The 25,586-nt window shown below is 56.2% G+C and overlaps 3 protein-coding genes across 4 annotated transcripts in view; 1 reads left to right on the forward strand and 2 right to left on the reverse strand.

The window, feature by feature from the left end:
* Positions 1-5,466: 5,466 nt before the first annotated feature.
* MYD88 (MYD88 innate immune signal transduction adaptor) lies at positions 5,467-8,964 on the reverse strand. Its single transcript, XM_042956247.1, has 5 exons — positions 8,581-8,964; positions 7,617-7,751; positions 7,101-7,281; positions 6,829-6,920; positions 5,467-6,552 (listed from the first exon to the last, which is right to left on the reverse strand). The coding sequence occupies exons 1-5, from the start codon at positions 8,906-8,908 to the stop codon at positions 6,398-6,400; spliced, it is 891 nt and encodes a 296-aa protein (XP_042812181.1). The 5' UTR covers positions 8,909-8,964; the 3' UTR covers positions 5,467-6,397.
* Positions 8,965-9,830: 866 nt separating this feature from the next.
* Positions 9,831-20,225, forward strand: ACAA1 (acetyl-CoA acyltransferase 1). Its single transcript, XM_042998780.1, has 13 exons — positions 9,831-10,218; positions 10,584-10,789; positions 10,976-11,069; positions 12,042-12,099; positions 13,945-14,024; positions 14,327-14,369; positions 16,421-16,519; positions 17,361-17,441; positions 18,582-18,772; positions 18,917-19,096; positions 19,372-19,427; positions 19,540-19,685; positions 19,943-20,225. The coding sequence occupies exons 2-13, from the start codon at positions 10,613-10,615 to the stop codon at positions 20,016-20,018; spliced, it is 1,281 nt and encodes a 426-aa protein (XP_042854714.1). The 5' UTR covers positions 9,831-10,218; positions 10,584-10,612; the 3' UTR covers positions 20,019-20,225.
* A 191-nt stretch (positions 20,226-20,416) lies between these two features.
* DLEC1 (DLEC1 cilia and flagella associated protein) overlaps positions 20,417-25,586 on the reverse strand; it is a 90,832-nt gene continuing 85,662 nt past the window's right edge. For both annotated transcript variants that reach the window (XM_042998779.1, XM_042998778.1), the window contains exons 28-37: positions 24,635-24,840; positions 24,400-24,516; positions 24,184-24,309; positions 24,006-24,100; positions 23,750-23,834; positions 23,375-23,587; positions 21,897-22,058; positions 20,984-21,137; positions 20,685-20,808; positions 20,417-20,599 (exon numbers count right to left, since the gene is read on the reverse strand). In XM_042998779.1, coding sequence (XP_042854713.1) covers positions 20,476-20,599; positions 20,685-20,808; positions 20,984-21,137; positions 21,897-22,058; positions 23,375-23,587; positions 23,750-23,834; positions 24,006-24,100; positions 24,184-24,309; positions 24,400-24,516; positions 24,635-24,840 — 1,406 coding nt within the window. In that variant the 3' untranslated portion in view covers positions 20,417-20,475. The remainder of the gene's footprint in view (positions 20,600-20,684; positions 20,809-20,983; positions 21,138-21,896; positions 22,059-23,374; positions 23,588-23,749; positions 23,835-24,005; positions 24,101-24,183; positions 24,310-24,399; positions 24,517-24,634; positions 24,841-25,586) is intronic.

Below are 25,586 nucleotides of genomic sequence, written 5' to 3' on the forward strand. Positions count from 1 at the left end.
TCAGAGCGTGGAGCCTGTTTCAGATTCTGTGTCTCCCTCTTTCTCTGCCCCTCCCCTGCTTGCTCTCTGTCTCTCTCTCTCTCTAAAAATAATAAACATTAAAAAGTAAAAATGAAAAAAAAGAAAGTCCCTTTTAAAATAAAGTATTTTGAGTGAAAATATTCTTGGTGTACTTTTTGTACTTTTTTTAAGCCTCAAAATGAGTAATTTTTTTTAAAAAAATCAATTGTCAGAGATGAGATTTTCAGATGTCTAAAAATAAATGATCAAACTTCCTTTCTACTTCCCCAACCAGATGAGAAAAGATTATTTTTTTGTTTCAGTCATTCCTAATTAATGATTTTAAAATACCTACCTTAGGGAGATGCAGAGAGATCTATCCAAGTGGAGTAGTAATACTGCTTGTACTTTTAAGCTCAACACAGTTTCTAATTATCAAAAATTTTAAACACACAAGAATAAGGAGAAAAAATGAACTAATTCAATAACTATTGTGTGGTCACATTTATTTTATATATACTTTGCTACTTTTTTCAATTTACTTATTAAATAATTTAAATAATTATCTGAGAGAGAGAGAGAGAGAGAGAGGGAGAGCGTGCTCATGAGTGTTTGGAAGTGCAGAGAGAGAGAGAGGAACAGAGGATCCAAAGCCGGCTCTGTGCTGACAATAGAGAGCTCGATGCGGGGCTTGAATTCATGAACCGCGAGAACATGACCTGGGCCAAAGTTGGACACTTGACCAACTGAGCCACCCAGGCGCCCCTACTTAACTATTTACAAACAAATCCCAAACATCATTTATTTCATGCCAATATACTTCCGATTTGGACTCTAACAAATTTGGACATTTTCTTATGTAACCGTAATGCTATTGTCACATCTTAAAAAAATAGTGATCATTTTTTGGCATCATCTAATACCCAGATTTCCCCAATTGTCCCAAGACAATGTCTTTGTTTTTAGTGGTAAAACACACATGACATAAGATGTACCACCTTAACCATTTTTATTTATTTTTTAAATGTTTATTTATTTTGAGAGAGAGAGAGCGAGCAGGGGAGGGGCAGAGAGCAAAGGAGAGAATCCCAAGCGGGATCCTCGCTGTCAGCACAGAGCCCGACGCGGGGCTAGATCTCAGGAACCGTGACATCATGACCTGAGCTGAAATCAAGAGTCATAAGCTTAAACGACTGAGCCATCCACTTAACCATTTTTATACAGTTCAATACTGTTAAGTACATTCGCATTGTCATACAGTCGAGCTCCAGAAACATTTTTCCTTGTGCAAAACTGAAACCTTGTACTCACGCATTAAGCAACTCTCCGTTCTCTCCTCCCCTCAGACCCTGGAAACCACCATTCTGTTTTCTATCTCTCTAAATTTGGCCATTTAGATACCTTGTGTAAATGGATTATATGCTATTTGTCTTTTTGCAACTGGCTTATTTCACCCAGCATAATTGCAGCATGTTCGAATTTCGTTCGTTTTGAAGGATGAGTAGCATCTCCATTTTATATGTGTTCTACATCCTGCTTATCCATTCATCCGTCGAGGGATATTTGAGTCGCTTACCTGTTTGGGCTATTGGGAATAACACTGCTGTGCCTATGGGGTCTCTTCAAGACCCTGCTTTCAATTATTTGGGGTATATACTCAGAAGTGGAGCTGCTAGATCGCAGGGCGTATTGGCGTTTAAGTTTCTGAGAAATTGCCGTACGATTTTCCACAGCGACTGCACCATGTTACATTCCCCCCAACAGTGCACCGCGTTCCAAGTCTGCCACATCTTTGCTAACACTTGTCATTTTCTGGAGTTGTTTGATCGATAGTGGCATCATAACGGGCGTGACATGGTATCTTGTTGTGGTTTTGAGTTGTATTTCCCTAATGGGTAGTGACGTTGAACATTTCTTCATGTGTTTTATCAATCATTTGTATATTTCCCTTGGAAAAATGTCTGTTCAAGTCCCTTGCCCATTTTTAAAATTGTGTTATATTTCTTTTTTGTTGAGCTGTAGAAGTTCTGGATATTATTATTTTTTTATATTAGATATAATTTATTGTCAAATTCGTTTCCATACAACACCCAGCGCTCGTCCCAACAGGTGCCCTCCTCAATGCCCATCATCCACTTTCCCCTCCCCCCCCACCCCCCATCAACCCTTAGTTCTCAGTATTTAAGAGTCTCTTATGGTTTGCCTTCCTCCCTCTCTGTAACTTTTTTTCCTCCCCTTCCCCTCCCCCGTGGTCTTCTGTTAAGTTTCTCAGGATCCACATATGAGTGAAAACATATGGTATCTTTCTCTGCCTGACTTATTTCATATTTCACTTAGCATAATACCCCCCAGTTCCATCCACGTTGCTGAAATTGGCAGATTTCATTCCTTCTCATTGTCAAGTAGTATTCCATTGTATATATAAACCACATCTTCTTTATCCATTTGTCAGTTGATGGACATTTAGGCTCTTTCCATAATTTGGCTATTGTTGAAAGTGCTGCCGTAAACATTGGGGTACAAGTGCCCCTATGCCTCAGCACTCCTGTATCCCTTGGGTAAATTCCTAGCAGTGCTATTGCTGGGTCATAGGGTAGATCTATTTTTAATTTTTTGAGAAACCTCCACACTGTTTTCCAGAGCGGCTGCACCAGTTTGCGTTCCCACCGACAGTGCAAGAGGGTTCCCGTTTCTCCGACCCTCTCTAGCATCTGTAGTCTCCTGATTTGTTCATTTTAGCCACTCTGACTGGCGTGAGGTGGTATCTGAGTGTGGTTTTGATTTGTATTTCCCTGATGAGGAGTGACGTTGAGCATCTTTTCATGTGTCTGTTGGCCATCTGGATGTCTTCTTTAAAAAAGTGTCTAGGGGCGCCTGGGTGGCTCAGTCGGTTAAGCATCCGACTTCAGCTCAGGTCACGATCTCACGGTCCGTGAGTTTGGGCCCCGCGTCGGGCTCTGGGCTGATGGCTCAGAGCCTGGAGCCTGCTTCCGATTCTGTGTCTCCCTCTCTCTCTGCCCCTCCCCCGTTCATGCTCTGTCTCTCTCTGTCTCAAAAATAAATAAACGTTAAAAAAAATTTTTTTTTTAAATTTTAAAAAGTGTCTACTCATGTCTTCTGCCCATTTCTCCCCTGGATTATTTGTTTTTCAGGTGTGGAGTTTGGTGAGTTCTTTACAGATTTTGGATACTAGCCCTTTATCTGATATGTCATTTGCAAATATCTTTTCCCGTTCCATCGGTTGCCCTTTAGTTTTGATTGTTTCCTTTGCAGTGCAGAAGCTTTTTATCTTGATGAGGTCCCAATAGTTCACTTTTGCTTTTAATTCCCTTGCCTTTGGAGATGTGTCGAGTAAGAAATTGCTGCGGCTGAGGTCAGAGAGGTTTTTTCCTGCTGGATATTAACTTCTATCAGTTTATGACCCAAGAATGTCTTGTTACACATGACCTGTTTGAACCAGGATCCAGCATAGTCACATAGTATTATATATATCTTATTGTCTAATCTGGCAGAAACCCCTCTCCCTGTTGTTTTTCCCCTGTCATTGCTTGTGGCAGAATTCAGGTTCATAGTCATGTAGTCTTATAGTTTTGTATTTTAACTTTGCTGCTGCCCTCCAGAATTTTCTGCTTTTGCCTTTCATAACATTTCAGCCGTGAATTTTCCCTATTGAAAAATGAGGGGTGGGATGCCTGGGTGGCTCAGTCAGTTAAGCGTCTGTCTTTGACTCAGATCATGATCTCACGGTGTGTGAGTTCAAGCCCCTTGTCGGGCTCTTTGCTGTTCAGCACAGAGCCCACTTCAGATCCTCTGTCTCCCTCTCTCTCTCTGTCTCTTCCTTGCTCTCTCTCTGTCTCTCTCTCAAAAATAAACATATTTATAAATAAATGTTATAAATATTTATTTTTGAGAGACAGAGCATGAGTCTGGATGGGGCAGAGAGAGAGAGAGAGAGAGAGAGAGAGAGGGAGACACAGAATCCAAAGCAGACTCCAGGCTCTGAGCCTGACACAGGGCTCCAACTCATGAATCTCGAGATCATGACCTAAGCCGAAGTTGGACCCTTAACTGACTGAGCCACCCAGGAGCCCCTACAAAAATTTTTTTTAAAGACAAATGAGGATTTCTCTATCAAAGGTTCCTAGAGGACTAAGCCCAAAATGAGAAGAGGAAGCCTTCTTGGCGTCTGGGAACCCACCGGTGGGGAACTGGGCATTGGTGGAGAGAACGTGCGAGAGGTGTAAGGATCAGGTGGGAGTGAGGTGAGCACATTCAGGTCACCAGCCTGCCTGAGAGAATGCAGACTTTTCCCATGACGTGACTGGTGTTACCCCGAGACCCCTGCAACCTCATGACCAGGAGCCGATCCAAAGGCTATTCCCCAGCCATAGGTAGCATGGGGCAGATCCTAGGGGCTCTTCCAGGACCACCCTGTGGGTCTGCCCCCTGGGGGACCCTGGAGAGGAAGGTCCCATCTCAGGGCTGCCTTGAGTACATGGGGCCTTTCTAGGAGTCCCTGAAGGCACAGGGGCAAGGCCGGGGAGCCTCCAGTATCCGGGAGGCTCGGCAACAGAGAGACCATTGAGAGAAAAGCTATGGTCACTGATAATGTCGGGGCACTCTAAAAGATCACTAGAGTTATCTCTCGGATTAGAATGATCAGTGATTTTTAAAAATAATATATTTTCCAGGGGCGCCTGGTTGGCTCAATCGGTTAAGTGTCCGACTTCGGCTCAGGTCGTGATCTCATGGTTTGTGGGTTCGAGCCCGCGTCGGATTCTGTGCTGACAGCTCAAGCCTGGAGCCTGCTTCGGATTCTGTGTCTCCCTCTCTCTCTGGCCCTCCCCTGCTTGTGCTCTTTGTCTCTAAAATAAATAAACATTTAAAAAAATTTTTTTTAAATATATTTTCCAAACTTTCTTGAGTGAACAGTAAAAAAGTGACATTGTATTTAAAAATAGATCAGAAGCAGGGCATCTGGCCAGCTCATGCAACTCTTGATCGCGGTCAGGGTTGTAAGTTCAAGTCCCGCATTGGGTAGAGAGGTTACTTAAAAATAAAATCTTTAAAAAAATAATAATAAAAGTAAAAATAGATCAAAACCTTCAGGATTAACACAAATATGCTTAAGGACCATTACTGATACTGAGTTCTCCAGAGATCTGTGGGCTGGAGTGGAAGTTCTCCAGACCCTCTTGGAGCCTAGAAGAGCCAGGCCAGGACCTAAAAGTGTGGCACAATCCAGGGAGAACCACGCTTGGTGAAGGCGAGCAGTGCCCCTGGTGTCTGGAACTGAGGCCACAGCCCCGGTGAGGCCTGGGACGTGTGAGCAGGGGCCCAGCCTTCGAGAAGCCCCTGCCAAACAAACCCACTGGAACCTACCCAGTGGGCCCATTTCTCTTGCCCAGGAGAGCTTTATCCCCAGTAAACTGCTTCCAATCTCCCAGACACAAGTGAAACCTACTATTTTTCCAAAAGTAGAGAACTCTTTATTATAAACCCAGGATACAGAAGGGAAATGACAAACGCAGGCATATCTCAGCTCTCTCTGAAATTCTCACAATGCAGACAAAACAGGTACGAAAGATACTTTTTTGAAATTGTTTAAAAAATATTCCCCAACGTCCCCAAGTGAGGATAAGTGCATGGTCAGCTAGGTGCTTCATCAAGATCATGCAGGGAGGGGCCTCCAGTCCCCCCACCAAGACCCTGAGGAAAGGTACCTTGCCCCAGCCTGGCTGGGTGCAGAGCAGGAAAGACACATTTTCTATTCGATTTAGGGTCCTGGGCTTTGCCCTGGGACAGAGACCTGAGACCAAGACATTTTCTCCCCTGAGGAGAGCTCAAAGGTAACTAGCATACAGATGCCGTAGGGAGGGAAGAACACCTATGTCTGCAGCTTACTTGCTATGCGAGTTCAAGCAGCTCGCTCTCTCTCGCTCTCTCTCTCGTTCTGTGCTGCCCTGCAGGCACAGATGCTGGCATATTGGGTTCTTTCCAGAGTCTGGTTTCAATGAAGGGGGTAAAAAGAGAAAAGGAACACACGTGGGCCACACCTTTGTCCAGGGCTGGGCTCCCTCGACAGTGATTCAAACACAGCTACTACCAGTTCTCCCTACCCTACTTAGTTCTCAGGTGGAGAGACCGAGGCCCAAGACGTGTGGACAGGTCAGAGCTGGCTCTGCTGGAGCTCTTCTCAGTCCCAGCTGTCCCTGGATTCCGCTGTCCTGGCTCGATAACCCAGCACGTGGACACGTTACTGGTCCCGTGCAGGACGTACAGGGTGTCTGTGGAGTTGGCGTCTCCCGGAACTGAGAAGCAAGTGGGGCACAGGTTACCCCTACGGCAGGAGGAGGCAGGGGCAGAAGCACACATGCCCAGGGGCCCGGGGCAATCTTCAGGGCAGGGACAGGGCCTTGGCAAGGCGGGTCCAGAACCAGGACTTGGTGCAAGGGTTGGTGTAGTCGCAGACAGTGATGAACCGCAGGATGCTGGGGAACTCTTTCTTCATTGCCTTGTACTTGATGGGGATCAGTCGCTTCTGATGGGCACCTGCAAGCCAAGAGGTTCAGAGCTGGCACCAGGCCCTCCCTCCACAGCTAGTGGGATCCGTCCCCAGCCCAGGCGTTAACAACAGGCCTCCCCGCAATCAAGCACCCGTGGCACCCATTCACCCACACAGGGGGCACTCATGTGCACACACACTCAAGTGTGCGGAAACCTACAGGAGTTCCTTGGTGCTGCATCTGTGGCCCTTGATGAGGGACTGATGGCATCCCGGGGCCCCGTCTACCCCCTCCTCTGTGGCAAAGGCAGTGCTGAGCTTACCGGGAGAGAGGCTGAGCGCAAACTTAGTCTGGAAGTCACATTCCTTGCTTTGCAGGTAATCATCAGAGACCACCACCACCATCCGGCGGCACCTAGGGGAGAGCGGGCAGGCTGCAGGCACCGTGCCAACCTGGTTCATCAGGGGATGGCCTCAGGAGGAGTCCACTGTGGTCAGACTAGACAGGGTCCAACTGGGAGAATCTCAGCATCTGGATCCCTTGGGCAGGCCTTTGTGTACCCACCCACTTGACCCCACTGGCCTCTTAGCCAACCTCTTCTCAATGAGCTCACTGGCGATGGACCAGACACAGGTGCCAGGGAGGACATCGCGATCAGACACACACAACTTCAGCCGGTAATCTGTCTGTTCCAGCTGCCGGATCATCTCCTGAACAAACTGGATATCGCTGGGGCAGTAGCAGATGAAGGCATCAAAACGCTCCGGCATTTGCCCTGGGTGCAGAGCACAAGGGTGATGTTAAACCTCTGCAAAAGAGGAGCCCGCCAGGAACCCCCAGCCTGGGTGACTCGGTCCTGAACCCTACACCGATCCCAAAATGACACTAAGAGAAAGTGCTCTTCCCAGGAGAGGAAAGGTGAGTGCCTCTCCCCTCCACCTCCCACCCTGGGCCAAGCCCTGGGTTGACCATAAGACAGATACATGAGAGTCTCACACCAACTCAGAGGTAAGATCATTATTCCCATTTCCTAGGTGAGGATGATCTTAACACAATGTCCTATGGTCCACCTGTCACGCCTGGCCCGGCAGAGCAGTACTGGATCCTTACCCAAGGGGTCATCAAGCGTGGTGATGCCCGCCAGCTCTGATGTCCGTGGGTCACTGCTATCTACAGCAGCCACCTGTAAGGGCTTCTCAGACTCCTCCTGCTGCTGTTTCAGAATATACTTCTGGCAATCCTCCTCTGTGGGGAAGAGACAGGGTGTGGCAGGCTCCCTGGGTTTGTCCCATGCCTCTATCCACAGTCAGGATCCATCCCTGGCCCTACTGCCTTAGCTATGTTGTGCTCCAGGGCTTTCCCAGCGCACTGGTGCCATGCACAGTCCAACAGCTCTGAAAAGTTGAGCTCCCACCTGGCTCTGACCATCCCGAAGGGACGGTGTTCTGGTCGTCTGGGAAGTCATCATGGCCAGGCTTGTGTCCTTCTGTCCCTTTGTCCTGGCCCTCCTTCCTAGGACTCCTGAACCCAAGGTCTGCTTCTTCTAGGATCCACGGCTGATGTGAGCAAGGGACGGGATGTGCAAGAACGGCTCAGGAGACGCAGTGGTGGGTATATAAACGAGACCCCAGCCAGGCAAGATGCAGCCGTCTATATTATGTGGCAGGTAGTGGCAGGAAGGGATGCATTTCCCTGGGACCTGAGGTTTCCGTGACTGTCAGCTTTCAGTCCCTCACCTGTCCCGTTGCTGTACTTGAAGTAGTCCTGACTCCCCCACAGAGGACCCCGATTCTGAGTCCTGGCCCTACAGGAAAACATTTGCCTAAGATGTTTCCCTCTGTTGTCTGCCTCTCCCACCCTTCACCTCCTTTCTCCAGTTCCTGTCATCCCAGTGTTGAAAGAGGGAACTGGTCCCACACGGTGGTACCCCCTCTGCAGGCTGCCTCCAGCCCCCCTCCCCTGCCCCCAGGCAGAAAAAGGGGGCCTCTCCAGGGGAGAATGGATGCTGAGGCTGGTGAAGGTCAGCTCCCTCGTCCCCCACCCCCGGTATGAGGCCGGGAACGCGTGTCCTCACCGATGCTGGGCCCCAGTTCCACCAGCACGTCATCGCGGCCCAGCTTGGTGAGCAGCTCCAGCAGACGGCCCACCGAGGCTCCCGGGCGTCCCTGCCAGTCGTCCAGGAGCTTGCCCATGGGGTCGGCATGCGCCTCCAGCTGCCGGATCTCCAAGTACTCGAAGCCCATCTCCTCAGCCAGCGCCGTCCAGTCGGCCGCCACCTGCGTCCGCACGTTCAGGAACAGCGACAGGCGGCGCCGCACTCGCACGTTGAGGGCAGCTAGAGGCAGGGAGGACGCCGAGGGGATGGGGGACGCGGACCCCGCGCGGGAGCCTCCGGCGGCCATGGCGGGCTACCCCGGAGCCTCAGCGCTGTCGAGTCGCGCAGCCGGTCCGCTCTTCCTCCTTCCTTTACCGCCACCCCCGCCCCCGGCCCCGCCCCGCGGGTTTCTGTTTCCGAGAAGCGCCGCCCTGCCCTTCAATCTGGAGCCCTAGCACTTGTGTGGAGGTGGGGGTGCCCCATCTCTGCTCGCGGGGTCTCGGGCGACGGGGGACACGGGAACCGGGGGACCTGCCTTTTGAGGTGTGGAGGCCCACAGACCTGTCCTCCAGGGTCTAAGGCGGTGGCGGGAGGGCGGGGCGCCCGGGGGCCGGAGGGGGGACACGACCTTCCTTTGGGGGTTGTAGGAAATAGGGGCCTTGCCCTTTGGGATCTGATTGAATCACATCCTTTCCTTTGGGGATCTGCGGGGTTCATATGTTACTGCCCTCGAGGATGGCGGGGAGGGGGCAAAGGAGGAGCCCTTCCCCCCAACCCTGTCCCTGGATCTCCCGGGAATGCACAATCCAGGCCTTGGGATTGTGGGGGAATCTCCAGCTGTACACCCAGAGGTGAGGTGGGAAAGGGTATGCTACCTTCTGGAGCCTGAGGCATGCCATGGTCCTGCCTTTGAAAGGTGGGAAACCGTCCGGGGTTGAGGATAACATCCTGGCCTTTGGTGTCTGGGACAAACGCAGGGCTATTCTCTGGGGTCTAGAGAAACACATTTACCAACGGGAGTCAAGGGGGCACCAGCCTTGCTCTCTAGGGTTATGGGGGGAGGGAAGTTGGAAAACACAGTCCTGACCTAAGGAACTTTGGTCTTTAATTCAATAGGTATTTATTGATCACCTGCTAAGTGTCAAGCATGTTGCAGGCATCCCGGATACAGGGTGCCTCCCTGCCTTGGTGCAGACCTCAGCCTAGTGCAGGAGGTGAGCATTAATTAAATAAACCCAAATTACTGCAAAATTGGTAAAATAGGTATTCTCTCTAGATTAAGAGCTTGTTACATCTCGGCCACTTTACACAATCTGTTCTCCTGCCGCACCAGACTCCCCAGTTCCCTCAGTGTTCTCGAAAGACTTCCCAGGAGAGCCCAAGCACATCGGGGTAGGGCTCTGGGGCGTCTCGGAATTAAGTCCCCCAGCTTCGGAACTGGGACTCAGGAGACAGTCGAGAAGACCAGGAAGGGGAAAGAATTGAGTCCCCGCCTCCCCCTTCCCAAACCGGAAGCCGTAGGCGGGGCCTTTGGTGGTCCAGTCTTCGGTTTGGTGGCAGGCCGTGGGCAGAGTTTTAGGGGAAGCGAGCCCCGGCAGTGGCGGAGTTTGTTTCAAGGTACCGAACGGGCTCTGGGAGTCTCTCCTCGGGTTTGGCAGTAGGCGGTGCTGCGAGTAGAAAGGTTTCCGGCCCGCAATTCTGGGCGGGGCTTCGGAAGTGTCCACCTCCTGGTTGGCCGCCTTAGGCCACCGCAGGCGGGGCTTTGAGTAGAAAGACTCTCGGCGTAAACCGAGAGCTCCGCTTTAGCTGCTTTGGTTGGAAGCGGGGGCGGGACCTCAGGCACACAGCCCTCTGGTTGGCTGAGACAAGCGATAGGCGGGGCCTTGGGGGCGGGGCTGTGGGCCGTGTTAAGGGGCCGGGGTAGAGTGCGGCTCTGCGCCTGCGCCGCGGGCGGGCTGTTAGCTCCTGCGCTGTACCCGCAGGTTGGAGGTCTACCCCACAGAGTTGCGCGATGCGTAGGTTGCAGGTAGTGCTCGGGCACCTGACGGGCAGGCCCGGTTCGGGTTGGGAGCCGGCGCCGCAGGCCGCGCCGTGCTGGAGCGGCGCTCAGCCGGTGTCGGCCGACGACGTGGTGGTAGTGCACGGGCGGCGCACCGCCATTGGCCGAGGGGGCCGCGGCGGCTTCAAGGTGAGGCCCCTGGGCCGGGCGCCGGGTGGGAGCCCGCGGGCCAGAGCGGTCTGGGGTCTGGCGCGGGGGTGGCTCTGCGCCCGAGCTGTGACCGCTGTGTCCCTCGGGTGGGATGGGGGAGCGGGGGTCCCGGGAACCCCGTGCATCGCCGGCGGGAGACCACGGTGGCCGCGCTTCCCGCTGCAGGACACCACCCCCGACGAGCTTCTCTCTGCCGTCATGACCGCGGTTCTCCGAGACGTCAAGCTGAGCCCTGCCCAGCTGGGGGACATCTGCGTGGGTGAGCACACTGCCCAGGCCCTGGGCTCGGTCCTCCTCGCCCTCCCATCCGGCCAAAGCCCTTCTCAAACACCTCACCCTCCAGGCACTTTCCAGGTGCTTTCACTGAGAGAAATGACCAGGGGCTCCTTGCATTCGAATTTAATTGTTCCTTTAGGGCTACCGCCTCCAGGCACGTTCCGCCCCACCCCTACCCCAAGCAAGTTCTGCCTGTGGAGTTTGTTGGAAAGCAGCGATCTCAATGACATTCTAACACCCAAGCACTTGTCACAGGGATTTGCGGACACCGGACACCATAGGAGACCAAAGGCTAGGGTTCACTACCCATCCTGTCTGTGCCACCACAGAACACAGGGACCATCAAATACCATGTAGTTCAGCCCCTCACAGATGGAGAAACTAAGTCCTGGGAAATTTTCGGCAGAGATTGCACCCGAATCCAGGGTCTCTTGACTTTCCGACCCTTTCCCTCCACCCCTACTCCTCTAGCCTGGAAACACCAGAACACGGCCAGGCTCCCATCAAGTAGGTGCCACCCCTAAGTGGGGAATCACTGTTCCACCTCGGAAATGCCTGCAGGGCTTGGCTGAGGACACTCAGGGAGGTGGGCATTTTCAGAAATTCATTTTCCTAACTGACAAGACCACTTCGTTTGCCCGCAAGTTTTGCCTTGCAATCTTCGCCTTGCAATCTTCTTTCCATGTTTCCTTTAAAGGCAGGCAACCAGCCCGCTGTGCATTGATTTGGAAAAGCAGGGTGCGTGGGCAAGGGACCTTGCGACTCTCGGAGATGGGGTTTAATTGTATGGTCAGAGCAAGCTGCTGTATGACTGGCTCCTTGAAATTCTAGGGCCTCAAGGGAACTGCTGAGGGCTTGTGTTGCTGAAGAACGATCTGGAATGTCCCCTTGCTAGTAGTCACAACTGTACCTTCCTGTCTAGAACACTATCTGAATAAAGGTTTGTTGTCCACAGGAAATGTGCTTCAGCCGGGGGCCGGAGCAATCATGGCCCGAATTGCCCAGTTTCTGAGGTAAACTTTTCTAGTTCTAGCTGTGGGTTATTTTGACTCTCGAGTAGGCTCGGGCCCCAGGGGACTCAGCCTATGAGTGGAAGAGGGTCAGGTTGGACAGCAGGCCTGGATGCAATCTGAGTCCTTGGCACCCTGTTCTTGTGGACACTACCTTTCCCCTACTTTGGCACTTTTTTTTTTTTTTAAGTGATGTCTACACTCAACGTGGGGCTCAAACTTACTACCCCAAGACCGAGAGTTGCATGCTCTACCTACTGAGCCAGCTAGGTGCCCCTCCCTTACTTTGAGTGAAGGGTACATTACTGGCTCTGAGCCAGGACAAACAGGGCCTTGGGGAATAGAGAAAAAGTTATCTGTGCCGTGATGATCTACACAAAGTTGGCTTGTTGCTCTGCCTTTTTTAAGTGTGGGTTCTGTCCTGTTTTGCCAGGTAGCTAACCAGGAAGGTTACCCTTCAGCACACTGAAAAGTGACTTTGAGCTTTTTAAAGCTAGTTGAGCAGGCTGGGACCTCCCAGGGCACAGCACATCAGAGACTTGGGGACATGGCAGAACCCTGGGGCAAGGGGTCTTCCAGGAGGGGCCCTGGTTGAACTTGCCCTTCACTACTCGCTGTCCTAAGACGGGAGAGGAGTGCTTAAATTATTTTAATGTGTGGATTTAAAAACCACTTAATTTTGGGGCACCTGGTGGCTGAGTTAGTTAAGTGTCCAACTCTTGATTTCAGCTCAGGTCATGATCTCAGTTCATGCCCCGAATTGGGCTCCGTGCTGAGAGTCTGGAGCCTACTTGGGATTCTTTCTCTCACCCTCTCTCTCTCTGCCCCTCCCCCGCTCGCCCCCCCAATCTCAAAATAAATATTAAAAAAAAAAAAAAGAAAAGAAAAGAACCACTTAACTTTGCACACCCAGCTACCTGGAGAAGAAATAACCCTCCCTCACATGGTGCCTTGTATGGAGTAGGTATTTAGTGAACACTTGGTGGCTGGGGGGAAGAGGTGGTGACTAGGTAGTAAGGAGTCAGGACACCTGGGAAGGCCTAAACAGGCTGCATGGGCTTGGAGGCTACCTCTCTGAGTCAGCAGAGCCTGGCCTGGCTCAGGGGTTACCAACACTGGCTGCACACCAGCATCACTGAGCACTTTCACCCACTGAGGTTCAGGGTTCATGGGTCTAAAGAGGGCCTGAGGATTTCCACAGGGCTTTGTACCCTTGGCGAGGGCAGGATACTTCAGGAGGGGCAGCCCCACCAGCTTCTAGGACTGGGACCAGTGTAGGAGCCTCGGGGAACACACCCCAATAGGGCATATTACAACACTTGGTACCCGTCGAGTGTTCTTTGTCCAGCTGGGAACAGGCCTTCCAGAGAGAATCGGAACATAAAGGGTTAGCCATATGGGTACTAGTAAGGCTGATGGTTTCTGACTTCATACTTGAGACTTTTTTTTTTTTTTTTGCTTTGGTTCTTTGTCCCAGCAATAGATCCCCTTCTCTGTTGTTTTGGAGGAAACAGATGTATAATTTTCCTTTTTTAATTTTCAAAGGGAAAGAAAGAAGGCTCCCAGTGGCCCAACCAGCTTTCCTTGACCTTGGGCTGTTTTTGACCTTGGTTGAGGAGAATCACGGGGAAAGGGCATGTACTATGGGGCCCTGGAGAGCAAGTGCCTGCAGAGACGGGGTGTGCTCAGTATGGGTCTGGCCTGCAGTGGGGATAGGGCTGCTGGTTTGTTCCCCTGGTTTTTGCACCCCTTGATGGGGCAGTGCTATTGACCAGGAGCATAGACCTGCTTTCCATGAGAGCCTGGCAGAGGAGAGGGTGCTGATTGTGGTCTCACTTTCTGTTTCAGTGACATCCCAGAGACTGTGCCTTTGTCCACTGTCAATAGACAGTGTTCGTCTGGGCTCCAGGCAGTGGCCAACATAGCTGGTAAGTTGTGACAGGGTGGGTGCCCACTGCTATAGCCTGGCCTTGGTCCTGGCTCCACGGGTTTGGGTCGGCAAGGTCACTGTCTGCTGGGCAAGCAATACGGATTTCTGAGAGGGCTTTCTCTGACCACACAGTGAAGGATAACCCTTTGCCACTGCACCCAGCCTTTTCTGGATGCTTGAGTCTTCCAAATCTGAGGCTGGGGCTGAGTCCCACTTAGAGACCAGGTGGGGAAGAGGCTCCTCTGTTCCCAGAACAGATGGACTCTGATAAAGGATGTTTATGAAATGCTTTTGTTGCAGGTGGCATCAGAAATGGGTCTTATGACATTGGCATGGCTTGTGGGTAAGAATTTCTTTCTGCCAGAGCTTACTGACCAATTTCTAACAGTAAAACTAATTTGCATCTCTTGAGTTCTCAGAGGCTAGGATTACAGGATTCCCCCTACCCCTTTAAGGCAGCTGGCTGAGAGTAGGTTCCCACAAATTCAGCTTAGAAGTAGCCCCAAGCTCTGGGTGCTCGGGAATCATGCATACCTCTTAGCACTAGTGGGGAAAGGGAATTAATTGGCTTTTAAGAGCTTGCTTTCTTGGAAATCTGTCAGGCTGGAAAATGCAAGTATTTTGAAAAAACCTAGAACTTGGGTTTCCTTGTCTGGCCCCTTTCTCATTTATGATGCTGTTGAGAGAAGCATTGCAGTTTTGGTTTCCTAAAGCCAGGGACAATTGCCTGTTGTATAACTAGTCTGTCCATTTCTTTAGGCTGTCAGTCCCCTGGTCTCCCTCTTTGGTACCAAGGCGGAAACTTGCAGCTGCCTCCTGGGCTCTGAGGGCACGGTCAGCTGTGGCTGTCTTCTTCAGCCGTGGCACATGGAGCCCCTGGAGGTGCAACAGGCAGTGCCTCCCGGAGGGGAAGGGCCCTCGGGCCCAGAGCGGGAGGAGTGTCTTGTGTTGGGAGGGCAGGCTCTGGGACGCGAGCAGCCCCAGGGTTTTGACACACTCTCTGCCTTTCGTTTCTTCTCTGTAGCATTTTTTTAATTTTTATTTTTTTAATGTTTATTTATTTTTGAGAGAGAGAGAGAGAGAGAGACAGAGACAGAGCATGAGCATGAGCGGGGGAGGGGCAGAGAGAGAGGGAGACACAATCGGAAGCAGGCTCCAGGCTCTGAGCTGTCAACACAGAGCCCGACGCGGGGCTTGAACTCACGGACTGTGAGATCACGAACTGAGCCAAAGTCGGATGCTCAACTGACTGAGCCACCCAGGCGCCCCCTTTGTAGCATTTCTTGATTGGAGCACTGTCGGGCCTCCTTGAGGCTGTACTGCGTGGTGCTGGGTTGCTCTGTCCTATCCACTTGTAAATAAAGCCAGAGGCCACACGGTGGGGCCTTTGGCCAGGCAAGGGCCACTGCCACTCTGCCCTTTGATTTCTCTCATGTTCCTCTATCTTACTGGAGGATGGAAAGGTGTGGGTAACTTGGCAGGAGCCCTCATGAGTTTTTTAGAGGGTGTCTGAGCCCCCAGGCGGGATAAAGACTGTGTTTCCAGACTATTGAGGGTCTGGGTCAGGACTGTCCCCCATAGGCTGATCATGAACAGTAGCTCCTGGCATCCTGGTTGGGAGTGGGCTCTGGGGCCAGACACCTACATTTCTAAATCTGGATCTCTGCTGAGTGACTACGGACAAGTTACTCACCTCTCTGGGCCTCATCTCTAAAATGGGGATAACTACCGCAGTCCTGTTGAAGTTGATAAAATCAAGTAGAGTAATAACAGCAGCTAACACTCTGGGACGTATGTCATGGGACTGATGCTGTCAAAGTGCTCTAATATCTGAAAAGATTTTAAAATAGCACAGGGCACATGGAAAGCACCCAGTTATGTGTCATCCCTTGAGGCCCTGTGTTCCTGCATCTCATTGATGGGCTTTTTGACCTCTCTGAGATCTTGCCTTCCTGTGAGCAATTACCACCTCCTGGTCTTTGCAGGTCAGATGCTCTTTGGTCTCTGGCTTTTTAAATATTTGTCTCTTCTGCCCTCTGAACCTTTGGTGCCTGAGGGCAGGGCCTGGACTTCTGGCCCTGGGCTCTCCCCCTACTGTGGCTAGCACTAGGCCGTTCTCCTAGGAACTGCTGATTCGACTGGCTACAGGAGAGTTGTGTTAGGGAAGCATAGTGCTGTCTGGCAGCGTGGACTGTGCAGACTCTGTCCTGGGGTGGGAATGACTCAGCAGCCCTGCACCCCCAGCTCTGCCTTGCTGTCCAGTGCCCTGCCCAGGGTTCCCACACAGCCCGCTGGATTTCCCAGGGCTCCCTGGCTATTTCCCATCACTCGCCAGATGCACAGCTAACCCTGGGCGAGTCCTGAGAGTGACCGCCTCCTCCGCTCCCTCCTCAGGGTAGAGTCCATGTCCCTGGCTGACAGAGGGAACCCCGGAAATATCACTTCACGCTTGGTGGAGAAGGAGAAGGCCAGAGATTGCCTGATTCCTATGGGGTGAGTGTGTCCCCGCGGCTCCCTTCCTGACCTGGAGCAGGGGCACAGGGGCTTGGATCATCTTGTGGCCTCCTGCCTCTGGGCCTGTTCTGCTCCGCTGGGACATGGGGATGGGACTTGCCCCTGACTTCCCTTTCCTGGGGCCTCCAGGTCCTCCGTGCTTCTGGGTCTCCAGTCACGGCCCAGCCTGTCCTTCCCACCCTGAGGGGCCAGTTGCACGAGGGACGATGGCAGCTGTATGCCAAAGCCTTGGAGGCTTAGACACTCGCAGTGGGAAGCTTTGAGTTGGAGCACACTGTGAGGGAGCTTGGGCCCTGTCAGATGCAGTGTTACAAGCGCCTTGCATTGGCGTGGCACCTTAGCTCTACCGCTAATGTCGTCGAGCCTCTGGGCCGTCCCCTGGGTCCGTAAGCAGGGAGTCCTGGCTCCCCTGGATTTGAGGCTCGGGGAGGGCAGTGCCCTGGCTTCCTCCACGTCCGGTGACCCTATTTCACGGGGAGGCCTGGAAAGCCAGAAGCCCAGGTTGGAAGGCCTAGCTGTGGCTCTGGGCTCCCAGGATGAGGGCGGGCTCTGACCACTGTGAGCAGAAAGCCTGGGCGTGGCCTTCCCGGAGGACCCTGGGAGCCTTCATCTTCCCAGATTGGAGCAGCTTTCCTCGAGGCATAGCAGATGTGCCCCCACACTCCACCCTGAGTGTTGTTCGGTGTCCGTGGCGGGACGGGCCCTCCTGCTCTCCGCTGCCTACGGCTGCGGGGGCCCAGGCCTGCAACCACAGCCCTGCAGCCCAGCCTGGGCCCCCAGCTGCTGGGCACGACCGCATGGTGTGTTGGTTCCATTTTAGGATAACTTCAGAGAATGTAGCCGAGCGGTTTGGCATTTCACGGGAGAAGCAGGATACCTTTGCCCTGGCTTCCCAGCAAAAGTGAGTGCTCTTTGGGATGGGGTGTTTACGGGGCTGCAGAGCGAAGTTTTGAGGCCGGATTAAGTGGCCTCAGGTGGCGCTGTCCTTAGGCTACAGCTGGGCAGTGAGTGGTTTCCAAGCCCAGCGCCTGCCAGGAAAGAGAGGCGGGCAGGGACCAGGGCCACTGTGCGTTGGTGGCACTTCCACGTCCTATTACTGTCTGCTCAGCCTGAGTCTCGTCTCCCTGGCTGGGCTTCAGTTGCCCCATCTGATCTTCAGGAGTGTAACAAGGGCGGGGACTCTTCTCTGTCTGTGGCTTAGCGATTAGACACGGCAGCCCTGGGCTACCCTGGATAGCCTGGATTGCGGGGCCTGCACTGCTGGAGCCCCTGGCATGCCAGCTTCTGGACTACTGGAGCTCGGGTAGCATCAGAAGAACCCCAGGGGCTCGGGCCTCAGGGCAGGGGCAGGCTGAGGTTGGCAAGCCCCAGATGCCCAGAGAGAATGGCAAGAGAAGGGAGTGGGCTTCTCTGAGGCAGTGGTTCCTAGCCACTTGGGGTCAGGTAGCCATTTGAAAACCTGGTGGGAAGTGTGGAATGTTCCCCAGGGGAGACCCCCAGGCACTGACATTTTGCATATGATTGCAAGGATGACCCTAAAACGCCTTGTGCTTTTGTACTGTTCAAATCCTAAGATGTGCTAAGTAGCTAGTATGTGTCATTTTCAGTAGATGGAAACTGGGGAGATGAAATTGAGCTCCCAGGACGGGCAGACAAGGTGGCAGAGCCTGGCACAGATACTCCTGGGGCTCTGTCCCTAGTTTGGCAGAGGCAGACGGCAGGCTCAGTCCCACTTGGGTGCCGGGCTCAAAGGGGAGCCACCACATCTAAACGTCCCCTTCCCCATCAAGACTGGGATTGGCCGGGATCTGAAGGTATGAGGCTGGCAGCGAAGAAGGCCTCCCGCGCCCAGGCTGGGGTGGAGGGGCCCAAGGCAGTCCCTTAGAGCTCCCCGCGACCCGAGGCCACACGGCCTCACATTTAGCAGCCTGAGCTTGTGTGCCTGCCCCGATGGGCAGGCGCGGTGGAGGCAATGGGAGGGACCCCTGGAGGGAAGGGAACCCCAAGGGAGCCTGAGCCTGGCTGTCCATGGTGCTGGCAGGGCCGCCAGAGCCCAGAGCAAGGGCTGTTTCCGAGCTGAGATCGTGCCTGTGACCACCACGGTCCATGATGACAAGGGGACCGAGAGGAGCATCACCGTGGCCCAGGATGAGGGTATCCGCCCCAACACCACCATGGAGGGCCTGGCCAAACTGAAGCCTGCCTTCAAGAAGGGCGGCTCTACCACGGCTGGTGAGATCGGGCTGGGGGCGGGGACAGGAGGGGCAGCGGCCTTGCAGGGTGTTCTCTGGGTGCCTGGAGCCTCCAGGCGAGGTGTGCAGGTGGAACTCTTCCTCCCTGCCCTGAGGCGTCCTAATGCCTGTGATTTGCCTCTAGGAAACTCTAGTCAGGTGAGTGATGGGGCAGCTGCCCTCCTGCTGGCCCGGAGATCCAAGGCAGAAGAGTTGGGCCTTCCCATCCTTGGGGTCCTGAGGTCCTATGCAGTGGTTGGGGTCCCACCTGACATCATGGGCATCGGACCTGCCTGTGCCATTCCTGTAGCTTTGCAAAAAGCAGGTAAGGCGCCTCCTTCACAGTCTGGATCTGGATCTGACCCCTGCCTCTCTCGCTGTTGTTGGGGTGGGTAGGTCACGTGATTGGTGCAGAGGGAAGGTGGGGCAGGCCAGCATCCCTACCCAAGCCCCTTCCCGACCTCACAGCCGGGACCCACCTGCCGGTGTGGGGCAGACACACCAAGCTGCCTTTAGGTCTTGGATGGGATGGGGGCCTGGGGAGACGAGTCCTCCCAGGGGGGACACTGGGTCAGTTCAGGTCTTTCCCCTTGCCCGCAGGGCTGACAGTGAATGACGTGGACATCTTTGAGATCAATGAGGCCTTCGCAAGCCAGGTGAGCTTTTCTTTCCCACGGCTGCCCGGGCCCTGGCTAGTGGAGCTGGGGCGAGTGGGCGCACGGTGGGGGGAGGGGAGGGAACTACAGCTGATGCTCTGCCTCCCTCCAGGCTGTCTACTGTGTGGAGAAGCTGGGACTCCCCCCCGAGAAGGTGAACCCTCTGGGGGGTGCGGTGGCCTTGGGTCACCCACTGGGCTGCACTGGAGCTCGACAGGTCATCACGCTCCTCAACGAACTAAAGCGCCGCGGGAAGAGGTGAGGCTGACCCCCATGGGGGTGTCACGTGGATGCGCAGGGTGGGGTAGCGTACAGGCCCCCACACGCTGAGGCTAGAGGGCCATGACCCCGGTCTGCCCTGGGGGCCAGGGGGAAGGGCGCCGGGGCCTGCAGCGAGGGTCTGCCACCCTGGGCGCGGGCCTAGGTGGGCAGTCTGGGAACCCGGGAGGGCTTGGTGATGAGGCCTCTGCCCTGGTGCCTTCACCCAGCAAACACAATCCATCTTGTGTCCACAGGGCATACGGGGTGGTGTCCATGTGCATCGGGACCGGGATGGGAGCCGCTGCCGTCTTTGAATACCCTGGAAACTGAGTGAGGCCCCAGGCCAGAGGCACCGTTTAGTTCTGCTCTGGGGGTGGCCGCAGCACCGGGCAGAGCAAGACACGGGGACTAACGTGAGCGCTGGTGACGCAGTGTAGGTGTGGCCGAGGTAGAGGGCTGCTCTCTGCCAGGTTACCCAGGCCACCGTGTAAGTCCTGGGGGGTGAGCTATGCATCAGACAGTAAATATGCATTCTCATCTTGGTGGTTGTGGTTTTTCCCAAGGGCCGGTTCTGGCCGTTGGTGGTGTTGCCTCTTGCCTAGCTGAGTACTCATTCTTCCTGCCTTTTGCGTTAGTGCTGAGGGCACGCGAGGCCTGCCCTGCAAGGGAGTCCCTTCCATCCCAGGAGCTGCTTGGAGGTCCATCAGCGTGCACGTCTGCCCAGCACATCTGTTCCCCGGCTCTGGGTCATGTTTTATTTCCGAAGCTGGGGGCTGAGGGCAGAGCCTCAGAGCTGGTGGGGTGACATGTATCTCTCGTCATAAGAGCCTTGGCCTCGGAGCCGCAGGGTGCAAGCCGCCTCACCAAGCACACCTTCCACTGCCAGCGTGGACTCGTACAGCTCACTGCTCCTATGGGGAGTGGAGGTGCTGAGGTTAGGAAGGGAGCCCCGGCTAGGGGCTCTAGCCTGTGGGCAGGGCTGGGAGAGGCTGGTACCTGGCAGTGAAGAAAACTTGGAGGGTGATGGTATTTGGGGGTGCGTTGACCAGTCGTGCTTCCAGCAGCCCACTGCTTGGAGATACCCTGAAGGCCCCAGGGTCGTCGTCTGGCTCCTGCCGACCTGCACCAAAGGAAGCATAGGCAGCTCATGTGCCGCCCCGGGAAGGTCCCCATCAGTGCCACAGGGCAGGGCAACCCTGGGGTCACTTGGGATTTGGGAATCGGCATAGTTTCCAATGCAGGAACTCCCAGGTGGTGCCAGCCTTCAGGGGATACCGTGGGCATGTACAACCTACCCATCAGCACGGCCCAGTAGCTCCGACAGCCACTCAGGTTCATGAGGTAGACCTCCCGGACCCGTGCCTGGTTCACAAAGCAGGTCCCGAAGTCCACCCAGCTGGGGGAGAGCTGCAGCTCGGGCACGGCCACCGTGGCCTTCAGGGGCACCACCTAGGGGGACAGAGCAGAGCCTGTAACGTAGGGGCCCTCGTCCACTCCTGCCGGGCTCGGAGCCAGGGGTACGAGTGTGGAAGCTTCTGAGGAGCCCCCAGGCAGCACCGCAGCTGTGCAGGGGGCTGGCCTGGCATCGAAAACCCAGGCTGGTGGGCGTGTGTGCAGGTCAAGGGCCCTGAAGGCGCCATCTGCTCTCCCCACCACCCCACTCCCCCTGCCCCCATCAAGCTCTGGGTTTCCTGCTCCCCGCCTTCCTCCATCCCCTGGGGGCCCCGAGGCCCAGCCCTTTGCCCCTCCTGGGCTCTGGGCCATCTCCCCTCTTCCCGGCAGTCCCCCCACGTCACCCTCAGGCGAGGCGCTGCCGCGCTCACCTTCCCCGCCCCTGGGCTCCCGCTGGAGGGCCCGCCTGGCTAGACTGATTCTTCCTCCTGGCCTTTCTCGAACCCGCCCCTCAGGCTATCCCTTCTCGGTCCTCACCTGCCCTCACCTGCGTCTTGCAGCCGGGAGCCCCGTGTCCCACCCCACGGCACGGCCCCTGGTTCTGAGCGGAGATGGGGAAGGAAGACCTGTATTTCTCGGGGTGTGTCCTCGGGGAAAGGCGTCCTCCAGGGCACGACGGGCCCTCAGGGCAAGGGCCGGGGCGCTCCCGTTTCTGAGGGCCGCGTGGGGGGTCCCCCCTCCTCCGACCCACCAGGACAGTCTGGCCCGCTGCCCCCCTCGGCGCGCGGGGGGTGGGGGGGCAGGCCGGGGACTCGCCTGAGCGGGCTGGTCGGCGTACTCCAGGAGCAGGTTCTGGGCGAACACCATCTCCTTCTCTCCGTTGGCATGCCGCCGAACGTCCACCCCGGGCAGCATCTGGTCCGCCGGGAGCTTCTGATAGGAGAGCAGCTCCAGGGACAGCGAGAAGGACACGTTCACCTGAGCAGACGTGAGCAAGGCCGTCGCCTCGCGCTGCCGAAGGCGGGCCGCAGCTTCCCCACCTGGCGATCGGTCCTCCTTCCTCCCACGACCCCCGCGGCCCGGTAGGCCCCAGCTCAGCCCCTGACCACATGCGGCCTGCAGGCCCGCCCGGACGGGGCCGGCAGGGTGCCTCCCTCCACCCGGCGCCCCTGTCTGGGGTGTTTGGCCCACAGACGCCGCACCCTGCCCTGCGCCCGGCACCCGTTAGTACGAGGAGCTGAGGCCCCCGAAGGGATACGGCCAGCAAACCTCCCTTTACCCCTTGGCGTGAGCAGGGCTGTGGGCAGGCCTGTTGGCCCAGCACTGCCTGTGTCCTTATCCTGAGGACACAGAGGAGCCTCTGACGGCTTGTAAGCAGGGGATGTCGGAATCAGGAGGTGGGCTGAGGGGAACGTGAATCAAGGCCAAGGTGAATCTTAGCCCAAGGCGGGTGGATGCGTGGTTCCCCCGGTTCTTTGGGACTAGCTCCATACAGTCAACTGAGGCACTTGTTAAAAAAGTAGCTTCCTGGGCCTCAGCCTGGACCTTCTGGTCTCTGGAGGTGGGGCCTGTGACTTCTATCTCCAGCAAGCTTTCAAAAGGCCACGGCTTGGAAATCATTGTCCTAGAGCAAGACGTGGGTGTGGGACGACCTGGAGACTGAGGCTGGGGGTCAGAGAGGGGCTGGGAAGGAGGACGCCAGGCTCTACTTGGGCACAGGGTGCAGGGCGGTGCTATCTGCTGAGGTCAAATATTTATTTTGAGAGGGAGGGAGGGAGAATCCCAAGCCGGAGCCTTGCTGTCTGTGCCGATCCCTCCCCGGGGCTCCAGCTCATGAACCTTGAGACCAGGACCTGAGCCCAAACCGAGAGTTGGACGCTTAATCAACTGAGCCACCCAGGCGCCCTTCCCTGAGGCATCTTAAAGGGACCTTTAACCACTTGGTGACAGCCGGCTCTGGTAGAACCGGACTCGGGCTGTGTTTGGGGGCTGCCCCTCAGTTTTCCTCTGGAGAAGGAAGCAAATGCTGAGTGAGGGTGCCCTTCTTCTGTAGATCTGCTCCCCTGCTTCCCTCCGTGATGAGGTCCTTGGGGTAGTCTGTCACCTAGCACAGCATATGGCCCGCCCTCAACACACCTATGCCCAAGCGCACACCGGAGGAGAACGTGGCTGCTCCCTCCAGCTCTGGAAGTGGATGACACGAGAGCGTGCCGTGTCTGGATGCCAATGTCTGCGCACACGTGTGTGAGGGCGTTGTGTACGCGTGCGTGCGTGAGGGGAAGGTGCCCACTGACCAGCATGTTCTCCTTCGGGCGGAGCACCAGTGGCTGGCCGGCCGTGGCCGGCTCCTCGTCACACCCCTGCACCCGGCCAGGGGCTCTGCGGCTGCGGCTGGCCCCATCTTGAGCAACAGAGAAGGGCCTGGAGACCAGGAGCCGGAAGGACTGTGGGATTTCTGTGGTGTTGGTCAGCTTCAGACGGTGGGTGGTCACCAGCTCGCTCAGCACCTGGGTGGCCACAGAGGTGGGGGATGCGAGGGAGGTCTCTCTCCCCTTCTGGAGCCCATGGCTCTGGGCTGGAGGCATTTCCAGGGGTGGGGGAGGGCTTCCAGGGATATCTGAGGTCCAGGTAGATTTGTGGGGGGCAGGGGGGGTGGACAGCACACTCACCCCGGAACAGGGCTGCCTGGGGATGAGGTCGCTGGCCTGGTGCCAGAACTCCGTGCCACCGCCGTAGTCCGGCTCCACGCTCAGCCTGCCGGCAGCGGGCATGGCTGGGCCCCAGGGGCCTCCGGGCTGTCCCCTCTCGGCTCCCCCGGCCCCGGCCAGCCTCTGCCTGGGCTCACCTGCTGGCTTCTCCCTCCCACTCCCCATCTCCTTGCTCCCGAGCGCGGTGTTCCCCGGAAGGGAGGCCCAGCCAACTCACTGTGCGGGCCTCACAGAGCTGCACAGGTCCAGTCTCAGGGCTCCCACGGCGAAGTCCTGCAGGCGCCGCCGCCTCCCGGGAAGCTCTCTGGCCACCTACCGAGCCCCAGACCCGTCACGGGCAGCGTGCCCCCCGCGACGGGCAGCGGCCGCGGCCCCACCCGGCCAGGAGGGCTCACCTCATCGTCCAGGCTCATGAAGCCCAGGGCATAGCCGACACACTCCACTTTGTGCCGGGTGCCGGGGCCGAGCAGCACGGGCGTGAAGGACACAGAGATGCTGCTGCTGCCGCCGGCGGGGACCACCTGCACGGACCGTGGCCTCAGTGCCCCAGCCCTCCTACCGGCCCGGCCCGAGGGGCCTCTGTGGGGCCGCGCCCGCCCCGCCCGCCTCACCATCTGCTTGGGGCTGACGCGGTACAGGTGGCCACAGGGCACCCCGTCGTGCTCCCGCAGGACGACTGAGACGATCTTCCGTGAGGCCCTGTCGCTGACCCTGGAGCAGCCCTCGGCCTGTCGTCAGAGAGTCACTGGGGCTCTCGTGGGCTCAAGGCCCACAGGCCCCGGCTCGGCAGCCGGCCCACCCCGCCCCGCCCCCTCCGCCCCGCCCCTCCACCTCCACCCCGCTCACAGACTGGGCAGCTTCACGGCTGGAGTCTGACTCATCGGAGGAGCTTGGGGGCCAGAAGGAGCTGCTGCTTGCAGGGGTCTCTGGGCACAAGAGGTCGTTTCCAGCTTGGTCCCGCAGCGGGAAGGGTGGCCCATAAAACACCAGCAGCTCCACCAGCCGGTCCTCCCTGTCTTCCGGAGTGTAGGTCTCCCAGTCCAGGCGGATATCTGGGACGGGGGGTGAGGGCTGAGGTAGGGGCGGACGCATCTTCCCTGGACCCCCTCCCCGCAACCCCTGATGCCACCTCTTCTGCACTCAGGGGCGGGGGGGGGGCGGCGGGCTTGCCTCCTTCCTAGTGCCACTTCACAAGAAAAGTCCACAGGCTATCCAGCTGGTTCTGCCAGCCCGACCCCCTTGCGGGAGCCCGACCCCCTTGCGGGAGCAGGCCTTCACATCCAAATGCGCCACTCCAGGCATTTGGGGCTCTCCCCACAGCTTCCCCAGGCCCTCCAGCCCCTCTCCCCACCTTCTCCCTTCCATCCCCAGCCAGGCTAGCCCGGGTGCCACCACCTTGCCAGGATTCTCACCTCCTTTACCCCCATCCTTCTGCCCACCTGGCAAAGCCTAACCCTGGAGAACTGAACTGAGCCTCTGGTCCCCACTATCACGCCCTCCCTGCTCCCTGACACCTGCACTGCCTCCCGGGTACCAGGCTGCCAGCCCCCGCTCACCTCCCGGAGCCCCCAACTCCACACGGCCCTGGCACCCCATCCCGACACGCCCGTGTACCGGCGGGCATCTGTGCCATCCTCCCTCCCCCCGCCGCCTCGGCCCACCCCCTCTCCGGGGCCAGCCCTGCCCACCCTCCCCTCTCCCACCTGCTTCAACGGCACATAGGCAAGGCCAGTTCTCCCCGTCTTGGACAAGCTTCCCTCTGCCAGACAACCTTCCCAGGACCACCTCTGCCTGCACA

This window comes from Panthera tigris, chromosome C2, assembly GCF_018350195.1.
Source record: "Panthera tigris isolate Pti1 chromosome C2, P.tigris_Pti1_mat1.1, whole genome shotgun sequence".
Classification (NCBI taxonomy): domain Eukaryota; kingdom Metazoa; phylum Chordata; class Mammalia; order Carnivora; family Felidae; genus Panthera; species Panthera tigris.

Bases quoted from the DNA above. Each gene is read 5' to 3' on its own strand.
- ACAA1 (XM_042998780.1), top strand. From the start codon at position 10,613: ATGCGTAGGTTGCAGGTAGTGCTCGGGCACCTGACGGGCAGGCCCGGT. The intron at 14,025-14,326 runs GTAAGTTGTGAC...CTTTTGTTGCAG, and splicing joins GGCAGTGGCCAACATAGCTG to GTGGCATCAGAAATGGGTCT. The intron at 19,686-19,942 runs GTGAGGCTGACC...TTGTGTCCACAG, and splicing joins CTAAAGCGCCGCGGGAAGAG to GGCATACGGGGTGGTGTCCA.
- MYD88 (XM_042956247.1), bottom strand. From the start codon at position 8,908: ATGGCCGCCGGAGGCTCCCGCGCGGGGTCCGCGTCCCCCATCCCCTCG. The intron at 7,752-8,580 runs GTGAGGACACGC...TCTTCCCCACAG, and splicing joins GGAACTGGGGCCCAGCATCG to AGGAGGATTGCCAGAAGTAT. The intron at 7,282-7,616 runs GTAAGGATCCAG...CTCTGCACCCAG, and splicing joins CACGCTTGATGACCCCTTGG to GGCAAATGCCGGAGCGTTTT.